The following is a 17131-nucleotide window of genomic DNA, read 5'->3' as shown; positions in this document are numbered from 1 at the left end:
GGCAGTGCTGCTCCCTCCTGGCTGCTCCCAAACCTCCGCATCTCACATGGTGTCTGTTTCCTTCCGCTGCCTGGGGTATTCCCAGCCGTTCCTGGTGGGAAAGAGGCCTGCACAGTCAGAGACATTTTGCCTCCAGTAGCAGCCAGAAGATCTCCATCACGTTCATCCCAGGCTGGGATCCCTCCCCTCACGGTCAGGACACCGCTTGCTGTGCCCCGGGGCTGCACTGCTGACAAATCTGCTGCTCGGTGGCTGCTTCTGCGTCCCAGCCCCGAGAGACCACCCTCACCTTCTAATTCTGATGGTTTTCTTTTCCTGTCTTGTATAGCTCTTGCTCAGAGAAAACAAACAAACAAACAAACCCCGTACACTTATTTATGGAAGAAAATGATATCAAAGCTCTCTGGGAAGGCTGCAGTCCCCCGCACTTCCCTAAGGACAGCGGGAAGAGAGGCTCATTCTGCTGTTACTCCCAGGGGAAGGTCCTGCTGAACGCCCACTGTTCACATTTGCAGCTCCCCACTGCCTTCTGGTGGTAAAAAGGAATTAAAATCTCTCTCCCGACCCGGGCTTTCCTCCGGAACCGGTGCCACACTCGTGTGCTGGGGGTGTAGTTTGGGACCCCCATCTCGCACCCTTCCTGGCTTCTGCCCTCCCCTCCTGCAGAGTCCCTCTGAGAGTCCTCCTCTTTTTCTTTTTTTTTTTTTTTCTTCAGAAAACGGCTCCATTCTATGCAAGAAACGAAGGTGGGAAATAAGCAAACCCTGTGTCTGTAAGGCTCTAACTCTGCCTCCGGGAATGAAGCACAGGTCCAACATTTCTCTGCCTCACAGGGGCTCCTGGCAGCCCTGAGCACTGCAGGCACCTCCAGGGCTCTCTCTTGCCCAGTGTGAGCTGGTTGGGAATGATGAATGGATTCCCATCCCTGGTTGCCAGGAGCAAAGCAACCATGAGTGAAGGGTTTATAGGATTTGCTGCTGCTTGCAATTGTGATAGTCATCTCCTAGGAAAGGATCAGCTGCTGGAGGTGGTCTGGAGGTGGTCCTGTGTGTGCATGGCCTCTGAAGGACGTTGTCACCATCATAGCAAATGGCTGCCAAGCTGTGCTCTAACCCAGGCTGCCAGAGAATCAGCACAGATGCAGCAGCAGGACTAAGAGGAGGACCTTGGCCAGCCCCTTCCAGCCCATTGCGTGGAGTTATGTGCAGTCAGGGTGACCTTGGCAGCTCCAACCTGCTGGTCTGCCAGAGTCTTTTGTAGGAATATGCTGCATTTTCTTGCACTGCTGTGGCTGACAATACTAAGATGTTGCTGTGCTGTATGTGGTCCTTCCCTCATTTGGATGTTTACAGAGGAAAATTTCCTTGGGTTTGCTGTCAGTCTGAACTCTTGCCCAAAAAACATCTGGTAATGGGCAAAAGGTGTGCACTGTGGGGAGGTACTGGAGGCTTCTTTCATGTGAATATCAGTGTTAATGTTGTACCTGAGCTGGCTGCTCCCAGAAGCTTCCTGAAGGCTGAGACACAGCCTCTGGTGTCCAATGTCTTTGTAGACATCTGAAAACCCCTTGGATGGGGAGCCAAGGCTGTATGTGCCACCAGCAAGTGCCCAGGAGAGCTCTGCCACCCTACCCAGAGACAGCCAAGGGCTGTGCTGCAGAGCTGCTTGTGCATGACACCATGGAGCAAGGGACCTGATGACTTTGTTTCTTCTTGTACTAACACCAAACACATCTCTCTGTACTGACTCAGACGAAGGCCATAGCAGAGCTTGTCGTCTGTCCTAAACCTTTTTAGGCTTACCTAAAAAAAAAAAACAGTTTGGGTTTTGCTGCTGTTTTTTTAGGGGGACATGAAAAGAAAAAGCACTAAGCATTATTGCAGAAATCAAATAACTTTTTTTAAAGCAGATCCAGGCAAGAGCACACAAACCAGAGATGTATTTAAGCAAGAGTCTGGAATCCACTGGGTTTTCTTCTTGTGATTAGCACGGCCCTAAGGATGTGATATTCTCACTGTTCTTCCTTTTCTGTCCTGAGGTTAAATTTGCCCCAGTTTCCAGTGAAGCCCGCTGAAAAGCTGTAAATTGTTAAAAAAACCTAAACATGGCTGTTCTAATACTGTTTCCAGGGAAGATAGTGAGTCATGGGTTGAAAAGCAGCATTGTGGCTGTGTGCAAGTGCAGCAAGGGGTGCAGTATTCTCTGCAGAGTTAGAAGATGCAGAAGCTTTCTAATGTAGAAACCCAAGAGAATGTGGGGGTGGGGGTTTATTTCAGAACTGACTGGCTATTAAAAAATCAAACAGAACCTGGGGGACGAGAGGACTCCTTTGATATGTGGGCTGATAGGAAAATGAAGGTAGTCTAGAGGCAGTCACAGAAAATGTCTGCTTGGCACAAGAGTGCAAGGAATGGTTAAGGTTACACAAGAGAAACACGACAACCTTTGCTCTCATTTTCAAGTCAAATAGCTTCGAGTTAGATCTTATCACTCAAGACTTGAATTAATCATGGGGTGAGTATCAGAACCGAAAGAAATACATCAAATTGTAGAGGCAAGCTGCTGCCAAGCTCAATGGGAACTCAAAAGAAGGAGGAGGAATGAAGAGATAGGTCTGATTAAGACTAATAAAAATCTCAGCTGTGGCCTCAGGGAATGCTGCTGTTTTCAAACACAAATTCCAGAGGGAAAAACATAGTGCTTTAGTTTTCCATCAAGTAACCAGGCTAGGTAAGAGCTGGAATTCTTTAGCCTTGCTGAAGTGAGCAGGCTTGCAGCTGAGCTGCCCCCTTGTTTGTTTTCTTAGAAACTGGAGGATAACTCTCTGGTGGGTATCAAACAAGCCCACTATTTTGCTATTACATTTCCAGTTAATTGCTTTTATTTATTCTAAACCTTTGCCCCACTAGACTCTCTTTTTTTAAAAGTGTCTATATGTGAAACTGGGATCAGCCACTGCCTCATTTTATAAAAGCAAATCATTAGCTGCCTTTTTTATTTAGGGATGTTTCAATCTAAAGCTTTGTCCTGTGAACAGGTACATTTTTAATCTGATCATCAACTCAGTGACAAGGGTCTTTCCTTTTGTTCCCACTGGATTAACCCTACCCAAGACAGAAGTGGACTGAGCTACAAGCTTCCCCTAATCCTAGATAGCTTTTTGTCAGAGGTTGGTTTCTGATACCATTTTACAAGGCAGCTAAAAAAATCAAAGATATCCTCCTCTGTTTATGAATATTAAGCTGTAGATCTGAGGCAAACTCAGAAAAATCCTCAGATGAAATTTAACATGAAACCTGTTTCTATTTGTTTACTAATTTTTAACTAATTACTAAATCAGGGTCTGCTTTGCAGATTTTAATAGTTTTTTATATATATAGATAGATACACACACTTGTTAACTATATGTATAACAGATCTGTATCTATAAGATAAGAATTTATATATACTAAAAATACACATAATTTTTAAAAGTTTGTGTATATCTGGATAAGAAACCCAAATACAGGGTTAAGAAGAACACTGGTACAAGAAATACACTGAAAGGGTTGATCATTATAGGACTTTGGGAAGAATTTTAACTCATTTTCACTGGTGTTAAAAAAGGGTGTTCTGCAAACAGCAGCTGAGCACGTTTATCTGTTGTAAATATTGAACCTCTGGAAATTATGGGTAGAGATTTTTCTGGTTTCTGTAGCAATTGCCTAAACACTGGTCCCTGATAAGTCTTGTACCAACAGACTGGGTTGTATATTCCTGAACAGCCACATCCTTCTCTGACAGAAGTTAAAATTTTTAGAAACTAGTAGTGTCCTAATAAAACCTCTCACAAAAAACTTGAATTAAAGATAAATCTGTAAGGACCTTACTGTCTTCTTGACATCCATCCTGCAATTCATCAGACACAACACAAGATTTTTCCTTGCAGCATAATCTGTTGTGGGAGAGACTGATCCTTCAAGTTATGTCTCTGTGTTCTCCTCCAGGTGCCCTTTTCCAAACAGAGCTTCAAGCTGAAGTCCCCATTCTCTTGTCCATATTCACTGGTGCAGGTACCTAGCTCAGAAGGGATTTTCCTTGCTTTGGTGGTTGTAGCCAGTCCCAAAAACTCTCTGGTTGCTTCAGAACTCTCATGTCTTGCTTGCAGTAGAAAGGCTGGCAGATGGGCAGCTGTAAACAAGAAGCAATTACTGGTTTGGTGATGTCAATGAATTAAAATCCTATTTGGCTTCCTCCTTGGTCCAGGCAATATCCTTACAGCACTGGATTATATCAGCAAATGATGAGCAGTCACACGGGTTATTGCTAATTCTCTTTCTGTGGCATGTGGCTTAGTGAAAGATCTTATAAAAAGATTGTGAGACATGAGTGCTCATCTTGGGAAACTGCAGGAATTTGAGGCTGAGCTCCTTTAAATCTCTCTCTTGTATAATCTGCTTTTCTTTTTTTTTATTATTGATTTAAAAAAAAAATATTTTTTTCTAGTGCTGCTATTCCTACTGCCACGTGTTTAGTTGTCATATGGATACCAGAGCTCTTTTGTCCACTCAAATTATTCATTGGTATTTGCAGAACTATAGCAACAGCCAAAAATTTAAGAGGGGTGTTAAGGATGAGAAGACCAAGACAGTCAGTAAAGTGCCCAAACTGTTACAGGTCAGCACTGAAACCATGCAGGCCATAGCCTCAGTTTGGGATCTCTGCAGGTGCTAAAAAGCACAAAATTGCAATGTAAAACTGTGATGAGCAGCACTTATGTCAGGGCTTTCAAATAATAAAGACCACACTCTTGTTTACAATGTTCAACTCTGCTTTGCCACCCCAGAAAACCACTGCAGGGGCAGGAGGGGGATGCTGTCCTGCAGGCAGAAGCTGCATTGAGAATTTTCTTAGTGGAAGTGGCTGCCATGCAAAGTTACTGGGCAGTGTCCCATCTCCCAGTGTGGAGATGGATGCTGGAAAATGGGTTTCCTTAAGTGGGATTCAAGCAGCAGCAGGATCCACATCCCAGTATTGTCCATCTTGCTTATTGCCAGCACAGGCACAAATCAGAAAGAGTAAATCTGCCTGTTTTGCAGACAGTGAATTGGAAGAGTGATGGCTTGTGAGGGATTGTATCACTAAAAAAAAAAGAGGTTTTTTTAAAACATTGCATGCACCTCACTGGGAGAGGGTGGTGGAATTATGTCAGGAAACTGGAAGCAGTGAAATACTTCTTGTGGAAGGTCTATTAGAAATCCTCAAGTTACAGGAGGCTCTCTCTGCCTTTTTCCCCAGCAGACCTCCAGTACAGCTCTAACCAGGAGCTTAAGAACTGCCTGGGGTCACTCAATGAATCCTCTTCTTGTCACCTCCAGGTTTTGGGAGGCAGATAATCTGCAAAGTCCCAGCACTTAACACACACTTAACACACCCAGCTTCCCAGTGGTTAAAAGGAAGGGTGTGCAGGCAAGTTTGGAACTTAGCACTATTTCTGTTCATTCTATTCTTTCACACAATTGCATCAGGCAACCATTTCACACCCTAAAAATAAACCCAGCTGGTTTTAAAGCAGTTCCATTGTCCCAGTGTGACTGCTGAGTAGCAGTTTCTCACCTTTCACAAAAGCTCCTTGTTCTTGATGAACTCATCAGCTGCTTCTCAAAGGCCTCTGGGAAGATCAAGATCTTCTAACTTAGAGCCCCTGTCTGTCTGTCCTGGTTTCCCATAACTCCTGCCTGGCTCTCTGGGCCAGCACCTCCATAGCTGGAGAGGCTGAAGTTGATCAGAAGGTGCTGGAATCTGATGGATCCCTGGTCCCAGTGGCACCTCCAGCATTGCTCCAGCACAGCTTCACAAGCCAGGAGTGGGCACAGAGAAAGACTCAGAACCATCCACTTCTGACACCGCCTCTGCAGTTCAGGCAAATTCCTCCCACTCTTCCCCACGTGTGAAAGCCAAGTGTGAGGTTTCATCCAGCAGAGTTGTCTTTGCCTCAGACACCAACTGCCAAGTGGAATGTTGGACATTGGTCTCCTGGTGAGCACAAAGCCTGGAGTGTCAGAGGAGGGGTCTCAGCCAGATAAACCTCTCAGTGAGATGTTTCCTCTAGAGACTGGCTAAGGACCATTGGGCTAGATAAGGGCAATCCCAGGCAATAGTATCCCCTGTGCTTACAGAAGAAATGTTGAAGAAATATTCCTGAAGCTTGAATCTACAGACTGGAAACTCCAGGACCGTATAAGGAACACCAATGTGTGCATTTTTGCCCCCAGGACCAGGCAGCCACCTGAGGAAGAAGGATCCTTGGGACCATCAGATCCTCAGGTGGTGATACTCTGATCTCCCTCTCTCTCTCTTTCTCTGTCCCTCTTTACAGACTTGCCAAATCCTCACTCACTCACTTCATATTCTTTGTGCTATTTGCTCTCCACCAAATAAAACTTTCCCTGCACCCAACCCTTCATCTCTGGACCTTGCTTTTCAGGATCTGAACAGTAAGTTACATCGACCACATCACACCATCATAACACCAAGGGACTCTCCTTTGCAGGGAACCTACCAGGGATGCCAGTCTGCTCCCTAGAAAATGCCTCTCTCTCTCCCCAGTGCCCTGCCCAGCTCTATCTCATAACCAGGCTGGGCTGGCCAGCACCAGGCTTTCTATTTCAAACCAGATAGAAAAGCTAAATAGCTCTAGTTCTTCACTCCTATAATTTATGGAAAGACAAGCTGCACTCCATGGCCATTCCTCAGCCTTTGAGGTATTTTGATGTGTTCTGTAGCATTGCAATTTTTTTCCCCACATCATTATAGGATATCACTAAGTGTGTGTTAATAGATGTGCCAAAGATGTTTGAAAGGCTTGTTTGTCCCTCTGCAAAGGGAATTCCTCCCACTCCCTGCCATATGCACTTATCACTCCAGAGATTCATCCTTCTTTTAGCTTGAAAGAAGTGCAGTTGCCTTTCTGGCATTGCTCTTTTGTATTTGTTATTTCTGACATTCTGCTGAAAAGGGAACAGGAAAATTGGCAAAACATGTGGAAAGTAGTTTACTCTCGTGACAATAACAGAAGGCAGGACAAGAGATGGGTTTAATTTGCCTGTTTTAATATCTTTAACAGATGTTGACTATAAAAAAGGGATATAATTCATTTGCATGTACGAGTGCCTTTTATTAATGAGTTAAGGGGAGACTTTTGGCATGGCTTTTATACTGATGTGCCCTCTAGTCAGATTTAAGATGCCATGCAGATAAAGCTCATCAAACTCCTACAGAAGAAAACTTAAAAAAAGATTTATCCAAATTATCCCTAAATGAGTAAATGTACCCATTTATGTGGTTTCCCAAAGACTCAGCTTTCCATCATGCTTTTTAGAAAATGGCTTTGAATGTTTTCCCTGATTTATCTTTAAAGTGAAGCCCTTTACATAGGTGTCACTCAAGCAGAGGTTTTAAGCAGCCCAGAGACTGGTTTGGTCCTTAGAAATTCTGCTATAATTAATCATTTGAGAACCTTCACATGACATCTTTGATACACTACAGATACAGGAATCTCAGGAATATCTATCTCAACAGGCTAACACACATCTCTGATATATACTGAGCTTGTACTCCAGGGGATGCTTTCCATAATGCCAGCTTGGATGTTGCTGGCAACACTGGCCACCTGCTATTTCCCTGCCTGGAAGGAGGAGCCTCTGTATAGATGCACATTTTAGGAACACATGGTAATTCTTGTCATGCAAAATTTTTAAGCTTATTGCAAAATGCAGGACCCAGGACACATTCTGGCATGTCCAGGAGATCTGAGCCAGCTCGTGTCCTGCTGGGAGCTGTGGTGGGAACAGAAGGGCAGAGATTGTCTGCAGATGTCCTCACTTCCTAGGAATGGCCATACATGGCCAATAGCATCTCTGAAAGGCATGAAGTTATGCACTGGCCTTTTTTGCCATGTTTTAATCCTGTCCTTCCTCTTGCAGCTGGAAAATATAGGAATTCCAGGAATATCTCACTGCATGATGGTCTGAGTTAACAGAAGGCTCTGCAGGCATGGCAGGGTAGGAAGGTTTTGTTGCCAGCCCCACTGCCCCATCCTTCAGGAATTATTAGCTGAACACACCGAGAGTCTCAGGGCTGAGCTCTCTTTCCTTCTCTTGAACTAAAACTCCTCTTTTTCTTTTCTGTGTGGCTTTTCATTCTTTTGAACCAAAAAAACCCCTCTTTTTTTCCAACCTAGCTGTTAGAAAGGCACTAATTGTTCTCTCAGCAATTCTACAGTCACAGGTTTGGGTGTGCTCAGTGGCTGCAAAAGAACTGAAAGAGAAAGGAAGCACAAAAGGCAACGACATTAGAAAATCCTTCCCTACTTTTAGAGTACATTTGGAAGGACGAGGAGCCTCCATGCTTCACAGCTGAAAGGTGAGTGGCAGAGCTGCAAAATATTCTTTCTTCCTCTAACAGAAAGCTCTTGGCCCATTGTACCCTCATGAAAAACATTTCTACAGGGATGTTCTTGCCTGTAATGGTGCTGGACTCAGTGCTGCTGGCTTTTCCTTGCTCTGCTGCTCCTGGGGAATAATAGGTAAACAAATTCTGCAGCTGCTTCAAACTCCTCCAAGCTTTTTGTGTTGTTTACTTTGTTTCCCGAGATTTCTTTAATCCTGACTTGTGTTGCAATCCAGCTCAGAGCACAGCCCTCCAGTGGCAATTAAGGGGCAGAAAGGATTAATGCCTGTGAGAAGAGGTGGCAGAGCCAACCAGTGGCACAGATAAACACCAGTAGCTGTGGCTCAGTTGGGCAGTGCCAGGTCCAGCTGCCCTGTGAATCGAGACCATAGAAGCTGGAAAGCAAAATCCACAGCAGGGAGTGGGAGTGGGGGTCAGGGTTTCGTTGGCTCTTGCTCAGCAGCTCCATCCCCAGCTGAGCCTGGGACCACAGGACTCATCTTTGCATAGGAACAAACTCACCCCTGTCAGCCTTGGAGGGTGAGGTTTTGCAGAATGCTTGTTCCAGTGTCATTGCAGGCAGATGATGACAGCAGTGAAGTCTTCTCCTTGTCTCCCCATCCCTTCTGCCCCTCTCATCCCATCAAACCCAGGGATGCAGTGGCCATGCAGCCAGCAACCAGGTCTCCCTTTGCTTGCAGAGCAGAGAGTTCTCTGTTCCATCAGCACTGTGATATGAGTCCCCATTCACCTGTAGAGTTGTTAGGTTGGTTACAAACAGCATGAAGGTGCTGGAGGCCAGGAACTTTGTCAGCTGGAGGCTGCTGTGGCACCCCCCACACGGGGATACTGGTGGTCACCGTGGTTTTCAAGATGGTGAGGCTGTCCAGCACTCACAGTCTCATCATCAAAGAGCATTTGGTGCTGGAAGGAGGGCGTTTGGGTCTGCTCCTTGCAAACACCAAGTGAGAATGGAAAGATGGCAAGTTCTAAAGGTGACAAAGAGGGACAGAAAAAACATTGTGCCCTTCAGGAGGTGAAGACGACTTGAAAAATTACGCTCATGGGGGAGAAAGGAGGAGGGGAGAGGCATCTGTGTTATTTATTCATCCACGTTTCCACTAGCCTTTGTTATATTTAGACTACCCGAGATGATACTAGAAGTATTTTGCATTTAATGATGATCTGGGGAGTGAGAGTTCTGGATGGCAGCCTTGACAGCTCCTCCTGGCCCAGGTTTCCTTACACATCTTTTGCACTTTTTGATGCAGGTTATGCTGCATTTCCATCCAATGGAGGTGGAAGCTGGGACCTTTTTGTTCAGTTGCTTTCCTTTATCTTTTCTTTTGCTAGCAGGCTGCAATCAGACAGGAGCAGAGGGAAATCAAATGTCATTAAGCACTGTGAGACCTCAGCCCTTTTTGAGCTGACACAGTAGAGTCTTTCATTTCTTTGACAGCTGAATGGGAGGAAACAAAACACAATGTTCCTCATATTTCTAAACAGTTGCTGGAATGAAAAAGGATCAGTTCTAAGATGAAAGAATTAATCTCACAGCTGGTGCTTGAAAAATGGTGTTTTCCATGTTTGGTATTAGGAGAAATAATAAGCTGGGACGTGGGTATTTCTTCCCTGGGTGCCTTTATCACTTATAGAGAGGCAGAAAACTGGAACCAGCTTGCTGCTGCTTAGAAAGTCTATCAAGGACATAAGGCATACAATGCAATTTCTGTAAACTGCTTTAACCTGATCTTGGTTTCTGTAATAGTGACGTTTAATGATCACTTCGTCTTAATCCAATTTTCTTTTCCCCTGGTCCAAAGGGAAAATTCTCCAAAGCAAGGGACAGGAAGGAAACAAAGCTGTCAGGCTCAGCAGCTCACGGTCATGCCAGCTTTGCACTCTTAGCCAGGAATTAGCCAAGTGGGTCTCTCTTGACATGTGAAAACATCTTTTCCCTTTTGCTATGTCCTGATGAATTTTGCAGGTTTTTACACACACAACTCCCTCTGGTGTTTACAATTAGGGTTAATTTGGCTGAGGTTTAATCAGAAGCCTTAATGCTTCAATGCCTTAATACTTCCTTAACACTGGAAACTCCCAGCTCTTTTGTTGTCCAACAGGCATTCTGCAGGACCCATTGCAAATAAAGCATCACAGTGCAAGACAGATTTATCTTTTATAGTTTAGCACATCCTGTCTTACCACTGCAGTGGGTTCTCCACCTGGGGGCTTTATTTGATGCTGTCTCAGTCGTACTGTGCCCAGCACCTGCTTCCCAGAGTCCCTGCACCCAGTGATGGGTGCCCTGAATGCTGCTGTCCTGATGCTGAAGAGGTGCAGAGCAGCCCAAGCAGAGCTGTGGTTTCTCATGCAACATCAGCAAGAGGGATGTGTCTTGCCCCTTCTTTAGGAACAGTTTTAAACTTGAGACCCCAGGGGGAGTGGATAGCTGGGCTGATGGGATTTGTCCCCCCATTCAGCTCCCAGTTCCCCTCTCTCATCTTTTGTGCTTTAGCTCTCTGCTAGTTCCCCATTTACTCATAACTCATTCCAGCAAAAAGGGAGGGTGGGAACGGAAATACTTCATCAGATCCATCTCTGCTGTTTTATAGTTGATAACTGCCAAGCCAGGCTCCTCCTGGTTTTAAGAACCACATACACATCTTCCCTCTTCATTAGAACAAACCTGTGCTGCCATCTACCACTGCCAACCGCCACATCAGCAAGGATTAAAGCTGGCCAGAGGAGCTTCTGATCAAGAAATCAGATTTTCTATGCTCTGGAAGAGTCAGTATGTTGGATCAGATTCATCTGCTGGCTGCTGTGACAGTCCTGGGAGTCGTGGAGCAAGGTAGGGACCATGGGATGCACACACAAAAATATTTGCCAGCTCAGTCTACTGTACCTCCACTGATTTCCTTTCATTTCCATATTTAATTTCTGTTGTTGCTTTGGCACTTCTCAGCTTTTCAGACAGTGGATTGATAGCTTGTCTGGGGTTTGAAGCATACCCAACAAAATGCGTGCCTGGGAAGCCCTTCCTCTGAACTGACTCATTGCTTCAGTTCCAGATTTCTTGGTAGATCTTCTCCTCTGCAAAGATGGATAATTTCTTTCTTTGAGAAATGGGTTTACAGCAGCTCCTGAGGTTCTTGTAGGCTTTGGCATACAACGAGCACTGAAGGGGAAAGGTGGAAGGACAGGCTGCAGTGAGTTACATGGAACGTCTCTCAGCTGTGGTTCCACATTGCACGACAACTGAGTTCAGTGTCTGGGTGTCTTATCTGGTGCATGAGTTTCCTCCTTACTCAGGATTTAAAAGGGGGAAAAAAAATAAAGATTCAAAAAAACTTAAAACTGGCAGTAACAAAGTATCTGAACTGTGTAAAAAATTTGTAGATGATCGAGGCTCTGTTAATTAGGCAAGAGGGGAAGTAGGGATCTGCTGGAGGTGTGCACATACTCCTCACCTTACTGTTACACCAGGTCATCCCTTTTTCTAGTCTGAAACAATCTGGGATTTTTCTCCATCTTTCTTTGCTCTGCAGGGGGTGCAGGGTTAGAAGGAGACCACAGAACTTTTCCCCTGACCTCTGGCAGTGTGCTGTTCCCACCGTGCCCAGCCCGAGGACTGACTACTGCTCCTCTCCTCTGTTTTGCTGCAGCCTACTTCTTTCTCCAGGTGATCTATGCCAGGAGGATGTTTGGCATTTCTCCACCAAAGATCTCAGGCCCACCTGAATTTGAGAGGGTCTTTCGAGCACAGTAAGAACCTCCTCTTACAAGATGCTTTCCAGATCTCATGTCTAATGGCATGCTTTGTATCCCCTGCTTTGCCATTTATTCCTCAGGACTGTAATTCAGCAGTTATTCACCTCCCTTGGGGTTAAGTTTATAGGCTTTAGAGTGAGCATTGAGACTGTTGGCTAGTAAGTCCTAAAACACACCAGCCACTGCTGCTAGAAATCTACCAGAAATCTCTGGTGTGGAATGTAGGGCTGATACAGACATAATTGTGTGAGCCTGAGTCTTAGGCTGGTTTTAGCCAAGCATTGTCAAAGCCTCAGGCAGCTTCAGCCCTTCTCTGAACCCCACTTGCTGGGAAGGACAAAGTGCCAGAGACATCTCTGCTAAGCTGGTACAGAGGCAGCCACAATGCAGCATCCCTGCTGTGACTTCTAGGGCTGCAGTGGGGAGGGAACAGAGAGGGAGAAAGTTTCCACTTTTGCTGTAGTGGACCATTAAAAAAAAAAACCAAACAAACTGGCAGAAGGAGCAGGATCCCCCCAGCCACCTCCTTCTCTGATCCTTTGCCAGCCTAGACTCAGCCTTATCCAGCATCTGGTGGTACTACTTTGCCTTTAGGTGGTCAGGGCATGGGGTACAAACAACCCAAACAGCTAAATGCTCCCTCCCACTCCTGCATGAAGTGCAAGCTGCTCTGGCTGTGCCTGCTTAAGGTGGGGCAAACATTCCTTGCAGCTTTGGGGCTTTTGCTGCATAAATATATATATATATATATATATATATATACACATATAATATATGCATAAATATATAGATTTATATATTATATATATATATTTATATATATTTATATATTTTATATATATATATAAAATGCCTATCACCATGTTGATAAACATTCCTTGGAACCACTCTGACAGCAGAGGTAAGAACAGGAGTCAGCCTGTTAGTACCTCAGCACTTCCATTTCCAACCAATTTAAAAAAAAAAACCAAACAAAAAAACCCCACAAGACTTTGCTGCCAGCCTGCCTGGCTGGTGTTTAATACTGCTGTTCCATCAGGGTTGGAGGGAAGCACTGCTCCACTCAGGGAGGGGCAGCGGGGGTGGTTCAGGGAATCTTTCTGTGCACAGTCTGATTTGGACATGTTTTACTCAATTTCTTGTGCCCTAGAGGCTCTGTTCCTTGCATGATTTGATTCCTGTGAACAAAGGTGGGACAGGAACTGCAAGGGAAGGTGCAAGCCTGGAGTATTTTATGGTGAAATCAGCTCTAAAAAGCAAAAGCCTCTGGAAACTGGTAGAGGAAGCAAAAAAGGAACATATTCCTCTTCCCCTTGTTTATAACCCTCCTCTTTCCTTACAGGGTGAATTCCTCTGAGTATTTTCCCATTTTTCTGGCAGTTCTGTGGCAAGCTGGGCTCTTCTTCCATCAAGGTGAGAACCTCCCATTGCCTGGTTTGTCACTGGATCTGTTCCCCCCAGTGCTGACTCAGTCCTCAAGTCCTGCTCACCCTCCAAACAAAAAATTCTGTCTCTGATGGGAGGATAGAGCCAGAGGACCCCGAGCCTCTGTTCCTTCACTTTGAGCTACCTGCTTGGCTCAGAGTAGCTCTAAAAAGCCTTTGGAGATGGTCACTGTGATCTCTCTCAACTGCAGGTCTGGCTGCAGCCTTGGGGCTGCTCTACATCTGCTCCCGTTACTGCTACTTCATGGGATACAAGGAATCATCCTCAGAAAGGTAAAAGCCTCTGGTAAAAGCCAGCATGGGGTACCTGGTAACCCCTGGGGGTTTGCATTTGGGGACATAACGTGCTTTGGGGAAGCTCAGGGCTCCCTTTTGGCTACTTTGGGGTCCCTGCATGACTCAGCCTTGGGCAAACCATGGGCATGGGTACAGGGCTGGGGCCAGACACAGACACAGGGCAAGGCTGGAGCTGTCCCGAGCCCTCATGGGTGTGTGTGTATTCCCTAAAGATGGGAGCAGGGCACAGGACCCTACATAAGGGACAGGGGACAGCCAGGGGCTGCCTTTCCACCCCACTTCTCCAGGGAGAAAGGGACCATTCCCAGGTGAGGGCAGCAGTGCTTGGTCTCAGCAGGATCCTTCTCTCCCTTCAGGCTTGTCCCATTATACTTCAGCAGTGGAGTTCTCTGGATTCTCGTTGCAGCATCAGCTCTGGGAATCTTGCATTTCTTCCTCTCTCACTACATGGGGCTGAACTTCCTCCAGCTTCTCTCAGTGTGACCTGCTCCTTTCTCCCTCATTGTTGTTGTCACCTTCAAGTCCTGCTCCCTCCTGTCCAGAGTAACAGACTGGCTGTACCTACCACAGCACAATCAACAAATCCACCCTCACCTGACTTTTTAACACCTCCCTCCCTGTTGCCCAGCACCAGCACGAACTGCTGAGCATTTTGGGAGGTGTTTTTCCTCTGCAGTACTCTTTGTGCCCTATCTGCTGGCTCCCTCATGACTGATGTGAAAAAAAAATAAAAATGCTCCAATACAAGGAGAAGGTTAGAAAAAACGGACACATAAAAGCAAACTGATCTCAGCCTGAACCTCCCAGTGAGCTGACACAACCTCCCAGTGAGCTGACACAGGGAACTGCCATGTGTTCCCCTTCCTCCAGCAGCTCTGCCTTCAGCCCAGGCACTAAACGTGGGTTCATGCCAGTTTTCGAAGGACAACACCTAAGAAAGGTATTTGTTTGAAGCCAGGTGTGGGCTAAGGCATAACAAAAGAGTTGGGGAATGAACAGGAGCAGCCAACATGTGAAGTCTGTTGGTGCCCTCCTGATGGTCATTAGCCATTGCCTCTGGGTCTTACTTTAAATCAGACTATGCAAACTTATCACCACCACCACATCTATAACTTCAAATGCTGCTGAGCAACAACATACACAAATAAAAAGGCACAGATGTTGTTGTGCTGGGTGTCTCCTTGTGCGTCTGAAATTAGCAGTAAACAAAACCACGGGTGTTTGGAGCAAGGCATCTGCCTCAGTTTCCACTCTGTGCAGTGCTGTGCAGCCTGTGACCCTGCATCCTGCTGGAGGAGAGCTCTGAGTGGGAAGAAGCTGCATTTCAGAGGTGCCAAGCTCCTCGACTGGGAGCTGAATCCTAGAATTGGCTGGGTTGGAAGGGACCTCAGAGATCATCAAGTCCAACCCTTGCTCCACTCCCGCTGCAGTTCCCAGCCCATGGCACTGAGTGCCACATCCAGGCTCTTTTGAAATATCTCCAGGGATGGAGAATCCACCCCTTCCCTGGGCAGCCCATTCCAATGTCTGATCACCCTCTCCAGAAAGAAATTCTTTCTAATGTCCAACCTAAACCTCCCCAGGCACAACTTGAGACCTCTTGTGCCCTCTTGTCTTGATGAGAGTTGCCTGGGAAAAGAGCCCAACCCCCCCCTGGCTCCAACCTCCTTTCAGGGAGTTGTAGAGAGTGATGAGGTCTCCCCTGAGCCTCCTTTTCTCCAGCCTGAACAGCCCCAGCTCCCTCAGCCTCTCCTCATAGGATCTGAGCTGCTCAGCAACAAGCAGTGGTCCCTGTGGGGTGGTTTGTCTGGTCTCAGGTGCCCTTCTGGTCTTGGTCTGCCTGTGGCAGGAAGAATTTTCTTCTCACGGAGCCCAGTGTTCACAGTGCTGATGGTTTTAGCCATCGCTCTGCTCACGTTAGTGACACAGCTCAGAAAAGAGCAGCAGTGCTCCGTGCCATCCTCACAGGGGAACTTCATGCCAAACCCAGAGAGCAAAAATAACTGCATTAACATGCTGCCAGTCTAACCACATTTTAAAGCCTGCCATCCTTCCCTCCCTTCTCAAGCAGTTTGTACATCTAGACAGTAAGAACAAAAGGAAGGGGAGGGGGAGGTTTGAAGCGATTGATTTTTCACATTGTTTCATTTCCTTCCCTGCATTTTAAATTGGCTTATCAAGCAAAGCCCCCAGTTAATTTCCCTTTTAGGCTCTCCTGCCTTGGAGTTGTGCTGCTGTGGTGAAGTTGGCAGACACTGTAGGGGTAAGCTTAAACCCAAAGAAAAATAACTGTATAGCACTTGACTCTGCAAAGTTTCACTGCAACAGGACCCGGTCCTCCCAGGTCACAGCAAGATAAACAACAACAATTTTTTGGTTTTTTCTACAGCTTTAGTAACTCGCTTTGGAAACAGCTGTGTGTAATTTAACTCTGGCTGTGTCTTAGCAAAGCTAGGGAGGAACAGACATGGCATCTGCCCCCATGAGATTTTACTTGGCCTTTATATTTCAGCACATCCCACCATCTCCTTAAGTTTATTCTCCATCCTCAACTTTTTACCAGCATAAGCAGTCACCTCCCAGAGGGTTCCTACAGAAGGACCAGCCCCAGCTGCTGGTGCTTTATGTCAAAACCCTGCTGTCTCAGCTTAGCCCAGGCTGCTGCTCACCAGTTCTCCAGACACAACCTCCAACTTTTACCCTGCAACCAGTTTTCTAACCCTGCTGTATCAGCCCAGAGCCACTCACTACCCACCTCAGCCCCCCTTGTCTCAGCTCCGTGTGTGACAGGGCTGCAGAATGAGCCAGAGGAGGGAAGTTAATGATTCAGCAGCGAGGCTGTGGCAGGAGGCTTCTCCCCCTGGATGCCCAGACCATTAAACTCCTGGTGCAGCGCAGCCAGGCTGCGGCTCCGGCTGCCCGACGTCGCCAGCTCTGTCATGGAGAACCTGCCCAACACATCTGGCCCTTCGAACAAATCCCAGAGGGGTCGTTTCAGGTGCCTCTAGCAGAAGGAAAGCTCCTGCCCTGCACTCAGGGATCATTACTCTGCTGCTTCCTCACTGTCGCCAAAGAAAATCTCTTTGCACCGGACCGTGGCTCAAGGACGCAGTCGGCGTATTGAAGATTTACCCGATTCAAAATGCAGCCGCCGCTCAGCTCCTTGGCGCTGCATGAAACCACTT

The 17131-nt window shown here is 46.4% G+C and overlaps 1 protein-coding gene across 5 annotated transcripts; it reads left to right on the top strand.

Moving 5' to 3' along the window:
- Positions 1–1696: 1696 nt before the first annotated feature.
- LOC139803010 (leukotriene C4 synthase-like) lies at positions 1697–14680 on the top strand. 5 transcript variants are annotated; one of them, XM_071758787.1, is made up of 8 exons: positions 1697–2827; positions 6159–6306; positions 8222–8403; positions 11046–11284; positions 12099–12198; positions 13547–13617; positions 13841–13922; positions 14303–14680. In XM_071758787.1, exons 4-8 carry the CDS (start codon positions 11227–11229, stop codon positions 14427–14429), a joined length of 438 nt encoding a protein of 145 aa, XP_071614888.1. In that variant the 5' UTR covers positions 1697–2827; positions 6159–6306; positions 8222–8403; positions 11046–11226; the 3' UTR covers positions 14430–14680. The 5 variants fall into 5 exon arrangements, with proteins under 5 accessions (XP_071614888.1, XP_071614889.1, XP_071614887.1 ...); XM_071758786.1 differs by lacking the exon at positions 1697–2827 and adding an exon at positions 4839–5010 and having other exon boundaries at positions 5206–6306; positions 11113–11284; XM_071758785.1 differs by lacking the exon at positions 1697–2827 and adding an exon at positions 4839–5010 and having other exon boundaries at positions 5206–6306.
- Positions 14681–17131: the final 2451 nt, after the last annotated feature.

This window comes from Heliangelus exortis, chromosome 15, assembly GCF_036169615.1.
Source record: "Heliangelus exortis chromosome 15, bHelExo1.hap1, whole genome shotgun sequence".
Classification (NCBI taxonomy): domain Eukaryota; kingdom Metazoa; phylum Chordata; class Aves; order Apodiformes; family Trochilidae; genus Heliangelus; species Heliangelus exortis.
The sequence above is the reverse complement of the archived record's forward strand: the minus strand, read 5'-3'. Positions and strand labels throughout refer to the sequence as shown.